This window comes from Meriones unguiculatus, chromosome 3 (assembly GCF_030254825.1).
Source record: "Meriones unguiculatus strain TT.TT164.6M chromosome 3, Bangor_MerUng_6.1, whole genome shotgun sequence".
Taxonomy (NCBI): domain Eukaryota; kingdom Metazoa; phylum Chordata; class Mammalia; order Rodentia; family Muridae; genus Meriones; species Meriones unguiculatus.
The window spans coordinates 43,154,617-43,169,624 of NC_083351.1; the positions used below are offsets into that span (position 1 = coordinate 43,154,617).

The 15,008-nt window shown below is 39.3% G+C and overlaps 1 protein-coding gene and 1 pseudogene across 1 annotated transcript; both read right to left on the reverse strand.

Moving 5' to 3' along the window:
* Window positions 1-1,768: 1,768 nt before the first annotated feature.
* On the reverse strand, window positions 1,769-2,038 carry LOC110559058 (small nuclear ribonucleoprotein E-like; annotated as a pseudogene).
* Window positions 2,039-11,957: 9,919 nt separating this feature from the next.
* Window positions 11,958-12,917, reverse strand: LOC110559061 (olfactory receptor 13C8). Its single transcript, XM_021654298.1, has one exon. The coding sequence runs from the start codon at window positions 12,915-12,917 to the stop codon at window positions 11,958-11,960; it is 960 nt and encodes a 319-aa protein (XP_021509973.1).
* Window positions 12,918-15,008: the final 2,091 nt, after the last annotated feature.

Sequence of the window (15,008 nt, forward strand, 5' to 3'; positions counted from 1 at the left end):
TAGAAATATTATACATTCCTTTTATCACGTCAGTCACTTTGACTCTGTTTTTATTAAGACACATCTCATTTCCCCTGTTGTTTGCTTCATTGTGTTTTGTTTTGTTTTCAGGTTTCAGAATGCCTTATTGATGGAAATACATAGAGGATTTTTCAGAGTACCAAATACACCATGAGGGCTTCCCACATGATGACTTCATATAGCTCTTTCTTGTTTGGTTTTCACTATGGAGGGAATCAATCTCCCAGGAACTTCACCCCACAGACTCTTACCAGAAAAGCTGTGGAGGGAAGAGTGATGCTAAAGTTACCCATTCACTTTAACAAGTTTGACTTTAGACTGTTAACAGGCACAGGGGATCCCACCCCTGTGCAACTTATTTGTACCTTGGCATCAGACAGAAGTAGGTCAGTGAACTTATAATGATGCCCTCTGAGATGCGATTCTGGGCTCAGCTATAAATATTGACTGTGTTCCGTACTCCTGTGGGAGGAGATTACCAGGCTACGAGTTAACAAGCAGAAAGGGAATGGTGACTTCCTGTGTTGGCTGCCTCTCTGAACGCACCTTGTTTTTACATGGTCAAAGTCTTACAAAGTTGAAACCTGGGAAATCTTAAGAGGTCTTTCATCAGTAAACAAAAATGAAATGAAAGGACACCGTGGGGCAATGGGTGCATGACTTTTAAAATGCATTTAGTAGTATTCTAGTTCTAACTAAACTGCTTTCAGTTGTGTTACCAAGGGTAGTGCATCTAATTTGGGCAGCATGTACGTAATTTATGGATCAAAATATCCATATATTTCAGTTTTTATTAAGATTAACTGTACCTCCACAACATATGTTTGATGGCCTCTTCTCTAAATTAGAAAATGTATTTGTCACCAAAGCGGCTGTTTTATTTTTAATTGGTGTGCAGCATGAATGTCCAGAGATAGTAAACATGAATTCCTATCTGGTCTCTTGAAGATTTTTTTTTGGCCCTGTTTTAGTATGTTTTTATTGTTATTTTTATTTTTTGTACATTAATTATAGTTTAATTACTTCGTATCCCAGTTGTAGCCCCCTCCCTCATTCCTTCCCAATCCCACCCTCCCTCCCTCATCTCTTCCCTGCCCCTCTCTAGGTCCACTGATAGGGGAGGTCCTCCTCCCCTTCCATCTGATCCTAGTTTATTAGGTCTCATCAGGACTTGTTGCAATGTCCTCCTCTGTTTTAAGACATAGTCTTTCTAAGCCCAAACTGCTCTTTATTTTTTTTTCAATGCAGTTTATTCAGGAACCTTGAACAATCCTCGGACCCTGGGGAAAGCCAGCCCACAGCTTAAATAGCCTCTGGGTAGCCAACCCAGGCGTGCCACGTGAAACAAAAAGGGGGAACTGTAGAGAGCTGCGGAATGCTATGCCTTAAAGATGGAGCTGGTTTCCGCCTTCCACCTTCCCGATGGTGAGTGCTCTCTGTCACGAACAATTCCACATTTGGCTAAGGCTGAGGATCTGGCTTGCTTCCATGTATGTGGACCTATCTGCATTGCCCATGTGGCACGCCTGGGTTGGCTACCCAGATTTCTTTTTTAATTTTTGTCATTTAGGGTTTTGTTTTGTTTTGTTTTGTTTTGTTTTGTAACAAAAACAGTCTCACAGCATTTATTGTCACCGGATAAGGAACACTAAAACAATACAAATCAATGTTTCAGACTGTTCTCAGAGCACAAAATACCTTTAAAACACTGAACTGCCTTCTCAATTCTTTCCGTGCTTGACCATTTCTAGTTGGAAACACTTTGGAGGAGAGTAATGCTATGTCCCTGTAGCATGATCCAACCCAGATGTTTTCTTGACTTTGTTTTAGAATGATTATCTTCTGCATCATCTACTACGAGGTTCATATACTCATCAAAGCCAATAACACGACCTTGCTCATACAGCCAAACCTGAATTCCAGATCTATTTCACAAGAGTCTGGAGATGAGATCGAAGGGCTGCACCATCACCCTCTGTATCTTCTTCACCTTCTGGCCCTGGCCACAGTACACCATGGTGGAAGTCACAAAGACCACGGGAGTAGGAAGGCCTCTAGGCTACTTTAAATGTTTGTATTAGTCTACGTAAGATACTCTCCACAGTTCCCTACCCTTGGTTCTTGCCCTGAGCTCCCAGTTAGTCATCTTCATTACCATTAAGCTCCTACTTTTATCTGCATAAAATCTAGGAATTATGAGTAAGAGAAAGCATGTTTGTCTCTCAGAAACTGACCTAATTTGCTTGATGTGTTGAAGTTGTGTCCATCTTCCTGCAAACAACATCTTTACAGCTAATAAAGAAAATTCCATTGTGTGTGTGCTTAATCACATATACAAAATATTTTCTTTAGTCATCTGCTGTGGAACATCTAAGTTGGTTCTATAACATAGCTATTGTGAGAGTGCTACATTAACCATCGATGGGGAAGAGTATCTGTGATATTATTTACAGTCCCACTGATCCTATGACCACCATGGACATACCACCAATGACTAATCTGCCCCAATATGGCCATTACTGAATGTATTGGATCAGAGCCACCCCTTTTATATGAATATTTCTGTTATCGTTAATAGCAATATCTACAGTTTTCTTTTTCCCTAGTATTAAGATAGTCTCTTTCCCTTTTAGGCTTTTGGAGTTCCTTCATTCCGTGCTCTCTGTTTCTATGTTGGGGTGACCCTTCATACACATTATCTCAACTGGCTATGAAGATGTGTCCCTGTATTCTCAATTGTTCATTGCTTGTGTAAGGAGTGTGGCTTTTTGCAGAATTAAGTGCTGGCAGCTGAAACTGGGGCAGAATGACCAAAACTGGGGCAGGAGACAGAAGAGAGCCTTGTGGTGGAGATAGTAGATAGCTAGCTGAGAGACTGCCCAAGGACAACAGCCTTATCCTATGCAGATGTCTCCTTATCTCTATTGTTAAACCCCAAGCAGGACCCCCAAATGCTCCTGCAATATCCATGTCCGTCTTTGAACCCCTTAGCAAGCCTCCTTGCCCCTTCTGTTAATAATTGTACTTGTTTTCCTAAAAATGGTGAGGTTAAGAATGAGGCATTGAATAGTCCATGCACTGAAAAGTCATCATGCACAAGGTTTGCATGAAGAATCACATTATCTGAAGCAACAAAAGAGTGCTTAGAATCAGTATGTATGTGTTGGTTAGTTGCCTTCACCCTAGAAATCCATTATCACCCTAGCCAACAAACTCCCCTTAGTCTCTTGACCAGGGTTTGTTGAATAAGTCATTCTCTGGCATGGAAGAATGTCTATATAACATGGATTATTAAGGTAGTAAGCTTAATACTCAAAATAAATAAGAATATTAAGCTGCAGAAAGAAAATTTCCATAGACTCTTAAGATGGATGTAAGTCAGGTGTGGAGATGAGCGTCTCATCTATGCAGTTTAAGACTGTAAATTCAGGCATTCAGACTTAACAATAAAGTGAAATCTTCCTCAACCAGCTCCTCTTCCTTAGAGGGTGCCACACTGAAAACCCTTGTCCGTAGGTTTATTCAGTGATTTTCTGGTTTGGTCACAAGGTGGCCCTGGGTCACAATGCTTAGCGACAGTTCCTTTGGGGAGTTTAAGCATATGTATGGCCTTCTCCAGGGGAGGATGCTGTAAGGAACTCGTGAACAGATTATACAGTTACACATGGCTTCTTTCATAAAGACACCGTACTTGGTCACTGTCCTGTAAACCTACCTACTTGTTCAATTAACAGCTTTGAGGAAAATTCATAGTAAAATTTAGCTTAGAAATTGAAACTTGATATGCCAGGCTGGTTGATATCCATGGGAGGCCTCTCCTCTTCTGAAAAGGAAGGGAAAGTGAATGGGGGGGGGGGGGAGAAAAGAGGGAGGGAAAACTGTAGTTGGGATGTAAAGTAAATTAATTAATTAATTTTAAAAATGTATCTAAGATACTTTGCTGCCTTTCTGTAACTATCGATCAATAATCAAGACAGAGGTTATAAGGTACCAAAATTGGTATTTTGGGGACTGTCTAAGTTTCATACCTGTCACCATAAGCAACAACTTAGCTAAGAAATAAATGGTTTATTTTGACTCACATTTCAATATTACAGGTCCTCACAGCAGGGACATCAGAGCAGAGACTTGAACAACAGAGGTTCAGGAACATCAGATTCAGGAACAGAGAGAGAAAAATGCATCCATGTTCATGCACTTGCTTGCTTGTGTGCAACTCAGTTTCTCCCCTTTTGCACAGTCCTTGCCTAGGAAATGGCGCTGCTGGTGTCAACTGCCATTACAGATTTCATCCCATTCCGTGTTTAATGTGTAACATGTAGTTTCTGACCAAACTTGATGATTTTGGTTAATGAAGCTCCCTTTTGAGCTGTCAAGTTTTACTTTGTGAAATAAATAACAGTAAGTCTTTAATAAGAAAGATCTTATGCCTTAGACATCTCTGAGTCAACTCCAGAAGATTCTGACAGATTAGCTCTATAGTCCATTTTAAAAATCAATCTCCCTCTCCGTCATTTTTTTCTCCCTCTCCCTCCTTTTCTCTCCTCCCTCTCTTCCCCTCTTCATGAATCATTTCTATGATTTCACATACTTTGGATTCCTTTCTTGACTCAAATGTGTAACTGGACTTTTTATTTCCCAACTGACCTATCAGCCTTAGAGGAAAGAAACCCAGCTGCAGCATCTGTGTGCTAACCACTGTGAATCTTAGAGTCTTTGCCTGTAAATGAGGTCATACAACTCTCAATATCGTTATGAAAAATCAATCAGATGATACAATGATACAATGCCTGGAATGCTGGTTCTGAATGAAAATTCTTTTATTTTTTTCCTTGTCATTTTTCTTTTGTATCATTCCTTCTCTCTTCTATTCTTTGAAGTCAGTTTTCTGATAAGAATTTAAATATGGATACTTCCAAAAGGCTATGTGTGTATCTAGCATAGTTTAAAACGCATCAGTCAATATCAGTGACTTATAGTTCATTTTAGAAGAAGTGATGGTAAAATATTTTACCAATATTATGACATAATTACCAATCAATCAGAATAGACACTAAATATAAGTAATAAATACAACTGCAGCAGTGACTAAAATCACAGGCTTGGTTTTATGTTTTAAATGTTTAATTTTTTCTCTGTCCAATAAAAAAGGACGGTATTTGGCTAGTACTTATTCCTATGGTCATGTTAGATGTTTATAGCAGAAATGTTTTCTGACTGACATGAATATAATTGTTAAACATTTTTCGTAACACTACTGCTCTTCAGTTACTTATTTACAAAAATGTTTTAATTGTGCCAGACTATACGGATTCTTTGATTATTTATTCATGTATTTGCATCCCAATTGTAGCCCCTTTCCTCCTCTCCTCCCAGTCCCATCCTCCTTTTCCCCCATCTCCCCTCCTCTATCCCCCAGAAAAGGGGAGCCCTCTCCCTCCTACCCACCCCAGCACATCAAGTTACATCAGGAATGATCTCATTCTCTTCTGCAGTGGCTCAGCAAGGCAGCCCCACCAGGAGGAAATGATCGAAAAGCATGCAGCAGAGTCCTTGTCGGAGACAGTCCCAGCTTCTCTTGCTAAGGTACCCACATGGAGAGCAAGATACCCATCAGGAACATATGTGTAGGGGTCCTAGTTTATACGTGGTCCTTGCTTGGTGCTTCAGTATCTGCAAGCTCCCTCAGGCCCAGGTTAATTGGCTCTATTGGACTTCTTGTGGAGCGCCTGTCCACTCTGGTTCCTTCTATACTTCCCCAACTTTCCCACATGGCTGCCTGCTCTCTGCCCACTGTCTGGCTGTGAGTCTCAGCGTTTGTTTGCTGGACGGAGTCTCTCAGCGGACAACTATGTTGGGCTCCTATCTGCAAGCATAGTAGAGTGCCATTAGTGTCATAGGTTGGCTAGGGATTGCTTGGACATTCCCTCGATTTCTGCTTTATCCTGATACCCACACATCTTGTAGGCAGGGTAAATTTTGAGTGGAAGATTTTGTGGGTGGGTTGGTTTTCCCCTTCCTCCACTAGGAGTCTTGCCTGGTTACTTAGAGGGTGGCCTCTTCAAGACTGCATGACCCTGCTACTAAGGGTCTCAGCTAGAGTCATCCCCAAACTCTCTCTGGGCCTATCCTGTTGTAGGTCTCCCGCTTGACCCAGAGATGCCCCTGTCAATGGTTTCTCTTCTTTCTGCAAGCCCTTTGTCCTCCCCCTGCCCTATTCTCTCTCCACATTTTGGTCCCCACCCTCATTTTCCTCAGCATTCGCTCTTCTATCCTGTTCCCTCTTTTCAAGCACCTCCTCTGTCTATTCTCTTTTTTTTTCAATGAGATTCAAGCATCCACACTTGGGCCCTCCTTGTTAACAGCTTCTCTGGGTCTGTGAATTGCAGTATGGTTATCCTGTACTATATGGCTAATACCCACAGATAAGTGAGTATATACCATGTGTGTCTTTCTGGGTCTGGGTGCCTCACTCAGGATGACCTTTTCTAGTTTCATTCATTTGCCTACAAATTTCATCATTTCTTTGTTGTTAATGCTGAGTAGTATTCCATGCTTTCTTTACCCATGAGGTACATCTGGGTTGTTTCCAGTTTTTGGCTATTACAAATAAAGCTGCTATGAACATAGTTGAACAAATGTCCTTCTCGAATGGGGGAGCATCATTTGGGTAAATGCCCAGGAGTGGTATAGCTAGATCTTGAGGTAGAGCTGTTCCCAGTTTGCTGAGAAAACACCAGATTGATTTCCAAAGTGGTTGTACAAGTTTACCAGCAATGGAAGGGTGTTTTTCTTGCTCCACATCCTCACCAGCATGAACTTTCATTTAAGTTTTTTATCTAAATTTAATTCTCTGATTTTTTCCTTGTCATTTTTCTGTTGTTTTCTTCCGTCTCTCCTCTATTCTCTGAAATCAACTTTCTGCTAAGAATTTAAATATGACTATTCCAAAAGGCTATAAGTGTATCTAGCATAGTTTAATATGTATTAATCAATGTCAGTGAATTATAGTTCATTTTAGCAGAAATGATGGTAAAATATTTTACAAGTATTATGGTATAATTACCAATCGAACAAAATAGACGCTAAATAAAAACCTCCAATACAGCTACAGCAGTGACTAAAATCACAGGCTTGGTTTCATGTTTTAAATGTTTAATTTTTTCTGACATATAAAAAGGCCAATATTTAATTAGTACTTATTTCTATGGTCATGTTAGATGTTTCTAACAGACACACGTTCCAACTGGCATGAATATAATATTAAACATTTGTTATAACACTACTGCCCTTCAGTTATTTACAAATGTGTTTTAACAATAAAACAGACTACAAGGATTCTTTAATTAATTGTCTTTAAAGTGCATATAGGAAAGAGTGTAGATTAGTTAATATTGCTGGACTTGCATAAAGTTTGACATAATATTGATTTTTAAAAACAGTCTACATATGCTTTAGAAAATGTGTGTTCCATCAGAGTGGAAATTATTTTTGTACAAATATTTTTATACCATTATAAATCTCTGTTTATTGTCTTGCTACTTGAGAGGATCTAAAGTTTGTTATGTCATTTCCTTCTTACCAGCTGACAGTCTTTTGATAGGAGAACTAAAGCTTAGAATTGTCCATCTCTGTGGTTAAATTCACCTTTTATCATAATGCTACTTTCTCTTTACTACAAAGAATTTTTATTTGGTCATAAATCTATTTGTTAGTGGAATAATTAGCCTAGCATCCACGATCTGTATTCAGACTCTTTTTTTATACATAGATATATCTCCTTAAAACATACAGACTGAAGTAAAGCAATGTGCCTTTTTCTCAAGTTGTATTCCAAATAAGATACTTTCAATGTACTATTACTTTCTATTACTTCAAATAATATACTTCTTTCAATGAACTATTATTTTCTATTACTTTGATTGTGGTTACAGTGTGTATGAACACTCAATAAAATTGTTTATTTCAGTATATTTTATATATTTAATTTTGTCTGCATTTTAAATGATTAAAAATAAAGATTATTTCTGGCAAGGGGACTTTGCAACTCTGTGACATGGAAACGAGGAAGCTTTGCACACTGGTGGTAGCCCATATGTTTCCAGTGAACTGGAAAACATGCTTCATCTAAAAGTAGTTGCTTAAGACCGTCTTTTGTGAAATCACTCTATCAGCATGTTTAGGTCAAGGAACTTACTACTGTTTTCCTGACAATTGTTAGATTCAAGTCTGTGCTTCTAGAATGTAAAATATAATGAGTTTGAGGTTGTTTGTGCTAAGTACATGCTGTCAAACCAAACAGCGATTCTGAAAACCCACTGATCATTTAGAATGTTCAGGTGAAATCAGGGACAAGACAAGGCTGCCCATTGTCCCCATATCTCTTCAACATAGTACTTGAAGTCCTAGCCAGAGCAATAAGACAACTAAAGGAGATCAAGGGGATACAAATCAGAAAGGAAGAGGTCAAAGTGTCACTATTTGCAGATGATATGATAGTATACATGAGCGACCCCAAAAATTCAACCAGAGAACTCCTTTAGCTGATAAATACCTTCAGCAAAGTGGCAGGATACAAAATCAACTCAAAAAAATCAGAAGCCCTCTTATATACCAAAGACAAAAAGGCTGAGAAAGAAATTAGGGAAACAACACCCTTCACAATAGCCACTAATAACATAAAGTACCTTGGTGTGACTCTAACCAAGCAAGTGAAAGACCTGTTTGAGAAAAACTTCAAGTCTCTGAAGAAAGAAATCGAAGAAGATATCAGAAGATGGAAAGATCTCCCCTGCTCATGGATTGGTAGGATTAACATTGTGAAAATGGCCATACTGCCAAAAGCAATCTACAGATTCAATGCAATTCCCATCAAAATACCAACTCAATTCTTTACAGACCTTGAAAAAAAGATTCTTAGCTTCATATGGAGAACCAAAAAACCCAGAATCTCCAAAATGATCCTGTACAACAACATATCATCTGGAGGTATCTCCATCCCTGATCTCAAGCTGTACTACAGGGCAACAGTAATAAAAACTGCATGGTATTGGCATAGAAACAGAAAGGAGGATCAATGGAACCGCATAGAAGACCCAGAAATAAACCCACACACCTATGAATACTCAATATTTGACAAAGAAGCCAAATCCATTCAATGGAAAAAAGACAGCATCTTCAACAAATGGTGCTGGACCAACTGGATGTCTACATGCAGAAAAATGAAAATAGATCCATATTTATCACCCTGCACAAAACTAAAGTCAAAGTGGATCAAGGACCTCAACATAAAACCAGATACCCTAAATCAATTGGAAAAAAAAGTGGGGAACAGCCTAGAACTCATTGGCACAGGAGAAAACTTCCTGAACAGAACTCCTACAGCACAGGCTCTAAGAGCAACAATCAATAAATGGGACCTCATGAAACTGAAAAGTTTCTGTAAAGCAAAGGACACCGTCATCAAAACAAAACGACTGCTTACAGATTGGGAAAGAATCTTTATCTGACAGAGGACTCATATCCAGTATATACAAAGAACTAAAGAAGCTGAAAAGCAGCAAACCAAGTAATCCAATTAAAAAATGGGGAAGAGAGCTAAACAGAGAATTATCGACAGAGGAATATTGAATGGCAGAAAAACACTTAAAGAAATGCTCATCCTCATTAGCCATCAGGGAAATACAAATCAAAACAACCCTGAGATATCACCTTACACCCATCAGAATGGCCAAGATGAAAAACTCAAGTGACAACACATGCTGGAGAGGTTGTGGAGAAAGGGGAACCCTCCTCCACTGCTGGTGGGAATGTAAACTGGTACAACCACTCTGGAAAGCTATCTGGCACTTTCTAAGACAAATAGGAATAGTGCTTCCTTAAGACCCAGCTATACCACTGCTAGGTATATACCCAAAATTCGTTCAAGTACACAAAAGGGATACTTGCTCAACCATGTTTATAGCAGCTTTATTTGTAATAGCCAGAACCTGGAAACAACCCAGATGTCCATCAACGGAGGAATGGGTACAGAAATTGTGGTATTTTTACACAATGGAATACTACTCAGCAATCAAAAAGGAGGAAATCATGAAATTTGCAGGCAAATGGTGGGATCTAGAAAAGATCATTCTGAGTGAAATATCCCAGAAGGAGAAAGACAAACATGGGATATACTCACTCATATAGACCTATAAATAATATGATAAACATAATGAAATCTGTACACCTAAAAAAGATAATCAATTGAGCGGACATGGGGTAAGATGATCAACCCTCATTTAGAAAGACAGATGGGATGTGCATTGAACGTATGACAGGAGTCTACTGAGCGCATCTGAAAGACTCTAACTAGCAGTGTTTTCAAAGCAAAGACTCATGACCAAACCTTTGGCAGAGTACAGGGAATCATAAGAAAGAAGGGGAGTTAGTCTGATGGGGAAAGGATAGGAGCTCCACAAGGACCAAACATATCTGGGCACAGGGTCTTTTCTGAGACTGACATTCAACCAAGGACCATGTATGGATATAACCTAGAACCTCCACTCAGATGTAGCCTGTGGTAGCTCAGTAACCAATTGGTCTCCCAAAGTGAGGGGAACAAGGACTATTTCTAACAAGAACTCAATGACTGGCTCTTTGGTCTCCCCACTCCTGAAGGGAGGAGCAGTCCTGTTAGGCCACAGAGGAGGGCTTTGCAGCCAGTCCTGAAGATACCTGATAAAACAGGATCAGATGAATGGGGAGGAGGTCCCCCCCTATCAGTGGACTTGGAAAGGGGCACAGTGGAGATGAGGGAGGGAGGGAGGGATTGAGAGGGAATGAGGGATCGGGACATGGCTGGAACACAGAGTTAATAAAATGTAACTGATAAAAAAAATTAAAAAAAAATAGAATGTTCAGGTGAGATCCAAATTAGCACCTGGCTCAAGACCCATTGTCAGGCTGATGCAGCCAGTTTTCATCTGCATAACCTTATTGTTCTTCCAGCTTTGCTGCAGCTTGTAACTTCTTCCTTTTGTGTAAACGAACAGTAATGTCTTTGCTACTGAATAATATTTGTGTGACAAAATACCAAATTACACAATATATTTTATTTAAAATATTTCATATTGTCAATTTCCTCTTTTAGTAATTTTTTTCTATCTTGGCAATGGCAGAAATACATTTCTAAAATCATAGGTTCCTAAAATCATACATTTCTAGAATCATCAGTGCACAAAGTTGATTCATGCATTTGTTTTAAAATAGCATTTATTATAGTCTAGACTCTGTTACAAGTTGAATTATTGTAGAATAAACAGATAAGATTCCATCATCAGGGAATTCATATGTGTGTTGAATGCAAATAACAAATAATGGAGCAAATAAAATAAATGTCTTGCCTGGCAAGCATGGTGATGCATGCCTGTAATCTCAGCACTCAAAGAGTCAGAGACAGGCAGATCTCTGTGAGTTCGAGACCAGCCTGGTCTACAAAGCAAGTCCAGGACAGCCAAGGCCACACAGAGAAACACTGTCTTTGATAGAGAGAGAGAGAGAGAGAGAGAGAGAGATACACACATACATACATACATACATATATTCATACATACATACATGTCTTACATAATGTACTAATTAATATGCAGTTCCCCTACTCATCCATAGATTATAAAGTGCTTTTGAGGACACATTTTGCCTATTATTTTCTAAATGTTTAAGAGTGTGTCTGCTCTTGCTGGTAATTACTAAAATATTTTCATCATTCTTGCATCTCTCTGTATTGTATCTTACAAATGTTAATATGTTTCATGTCTGTATTTAGAACAAAAACTTAACTACAACAAAAGCAACCAAAATATTTTCACGGTTTTGAATTTTCATTTGGCATTTGCTCTTCCTGAATTTGGTGTTTATAACAACTTCAAATGTGATTCCCATAGTCCACAGCATCACTAATGTTTTATCCAACATTTCCTTGCCAGCATGTTCTGAACAGCAGCCTTCACATCCTTGTTCCTCAGACTGTAGATGATAGGGTTGAGCATGGGTGTCATCACCCCATAGAACAGGGAGATGAGAGCGTCTGTCACGCTTTGATGCCCTGCCTCAGCAGCAGCTTTAGACTTGGGCTTTGCATACATGAAGAAGACAGTTCCATAGAAGATAATCACCACTGTCAGATGGGCAGAGCAAGTGGAGAAGGCCTTCCGTTTTCCTTCAGCAGAAGGGATCCTCAAAATAGTGGCCACGATGAAAGTGTAAGAGACAGCAATGACCAACAACGGCACAGCTAGGAAAAGCAGATTTGACCCCGCCATGCTGATCACGTTGATTGAAATATCTGTACAAGCCAGTTTCAGAATGGCCAGAATTTCACAGGCGAAGTGGTGAATGACATTATCAGTACAGAATGGCAATTGCACTGCAAGTGACGTCTGCACCAGTGAGTCCACAAGCCCAGCGACCCAGCATCCAACTGCCATGGTTACATAGGTACCCTTGCTCATGATGACAGGGTACCTCAGTGGGTAACAGATAGCCATAAAGCGGTCAAGTGCCATTGTGCCTAGAAGCACACACTCTGTGGCACCCATGGCAAAGGAGAGGAACATTTGGACCATGCACCCCAGGAAGGAAACGTTCTTCCTCACTGCCAAAAAGCTGCTGAGGGTTAGCGGGACGGAAGAGCTCGTGTAGCAGATATCGAGGAAGGAGAGATTACAGAGGAAGAAATACATGGGGGTGTGCAGGTGAAGGTCATAGATGACCGCTGAGATAAGAACACCATTCCCAAGCAGTATCATCAGATACATGCCCAGAACTAACACAAACAAAACCGTCTGGAGCTCTGGGTGGTCAGAGAGCCCCGCCAAGACAAAGTCTGTCCACACGGAATCATTGGCTCTCTCCATATGAATATGCCCGTCCTCCGAAGAACTTTGGGTGTAAAAGAAAAAGAAAAATTAATGCAAAGTTTACAAGAGCCGCTTTACGAAAGCAACCTCACAAAACAATAATATTTTTGTTGCTGCTGGCCTGCCACAGCATAAAAAAAAGTCACAGTATAAAAGGAAAATTTGGTTTTTAATCCTATTAATTTTAATTAAGAATTTTTCATTTTAGAATATATTTAATTGAATAGAATTACATCAGTCTCTCATCCCTTTCCTTCTTCCAGCCCTTCCCAGCTACCCTCCCTTGAACCACTGTCAAGCTGATAGAATTTTTTTCTTTGCTTATATGTGGTACATACACATGTGTAAGTGTGTATGTATGTATATATGTATGTATACATGTGTATGCACAAACATATGTAAATGCAACCTTCTGAGTCCAATTTGTTATTTATGTGTTTAAATTTCTTATCATAAATCTAATCCTTGAATAAGGAACACCCACCTGAGTTTTGTACATTAAGAGGGTGAATCTTTAGATTCCAAATAGTTTTATTGCTATGTCTGCAATTTCAGATTTAACTGATTGGAAATAAGTGTCTAGTAGCCTGGATTTTGTGCACACATGTGCTTTGTTGTGTCTTGTCTATAGAACAATGTTTGCCTCGGTTTATTAATGGTCAATAATTGATATTAATATATTAATAAGTAATCTAGTGGGTTTCACTGTCATCTTTTAATTATTACTGCTTTGGTTTTGGTATTTTTTTGTGTATTTTTGTTTTTGTCTTGAGGGTTTTTTTTTTTCACTTTGGTTTTTGGTTTTGTTGGTTTGTTTGTCTCCTTCCTTGAGGCAAGGACTCACTCTGCAACCCAGACTGGAAATCATGGGGTAGATTGGCTGACATTGTTCAAAATCTGCATCTTATATAAATATTATAGAACATAATCTACTAAGTGTTCAAACATGATCATTTAAATAGATCTGTATAATCGCAAGCCAGGGGTCAGGTAGAATTCCAGCGGGAGGGTACATTAGTGTACTGGAAAGTCTTTTTCTGCATTAAAATGGAATAGTGAGCCAGTGAGACGGCTCAGTGGCGCCTGCCACCAAGCCTGCATCCCTCAGTTCCACAGCCAGAGCCCACTCCTACAAGTGGTCCTCACCTCTACGAGTACATCAAGGCATATATGTGTGGTGTAAGTTTGTGGGGGGTTATGCACGCACACACTCTCTTAAAGAAAAACAACAGCAAAGCTAGATAGGGTGTAGTGCCCAGCCCTAGAAGTGCATTCTAGATAAGCTCTTTTGAAAAGCCAACTTGACACCATCGATCATGACATTGCCTGTGGGCCAAGGAGGCCAGTGGGAGCTCAGATGTTCATGATCTCAGGAATGACTGTCACAGGGATCTGCACCTGAAAAGTTGTCAGAGATTGGAATCAAATGAACTAACTTCTTCAACAACATAAACAGATTACAGGGGGGGAGGGGGGAGTTATGATACATGTAGCATAATAAAACGTAGGAATTAAAGTGGTGTTTCATCAAGATATGTATATTTTTAGAGGTAAATCTAAAGAAATTGTGAGTTTGAAGAGACAATACTAATGGAATCAGAGAGTATTGTTGAGGATAGGGGGCTTTTAAAAACCACAAAAAAATAATTCATACAGAAGTAGAAAGTAAAACACAGAAAGCAGTTATAAAAGGCTCAAGTCCAGTAAGTCACAAACAGGTAGGAACACAGGCAAAAACTAAAGGTGACATACATAGGGGCATATTTTTATGCGACACTGATAAAGATCCAGTTAGTGGAAGAGACAATCATGTATGCAATAACAGAGGAAACTTGACCACTACACCATAGAAACAATAAATGATAGATTAGAGGAGAAAGAAAAGCATTAAAAGAATAGGAGTGAAACAAAAGTTATTTAGAAAAGATTTTTTTCTTAAGCTACAATTCATAATCTAACTAAAGAAAAAGGTCATAGAGTGGAGAGCTGATCATTAATAGGGAAGAATGAATAGCAGTTCCCAGAGTCCATGAGAGGCTGTTCACCAAACAGCCTGGCGAACGTGGCTGTCTCAGAGTCACTAGGTTT

Excerpts from the sequence above, each read along its gene's own strand:
- LOC110559061 (XM_021654298.1), bottom strand. The coding sequence starts at position 12,917 with ATGGAGAGAGCCAATGATTCCGTGTGGACAGACTTTGTCTTGGCGGGG.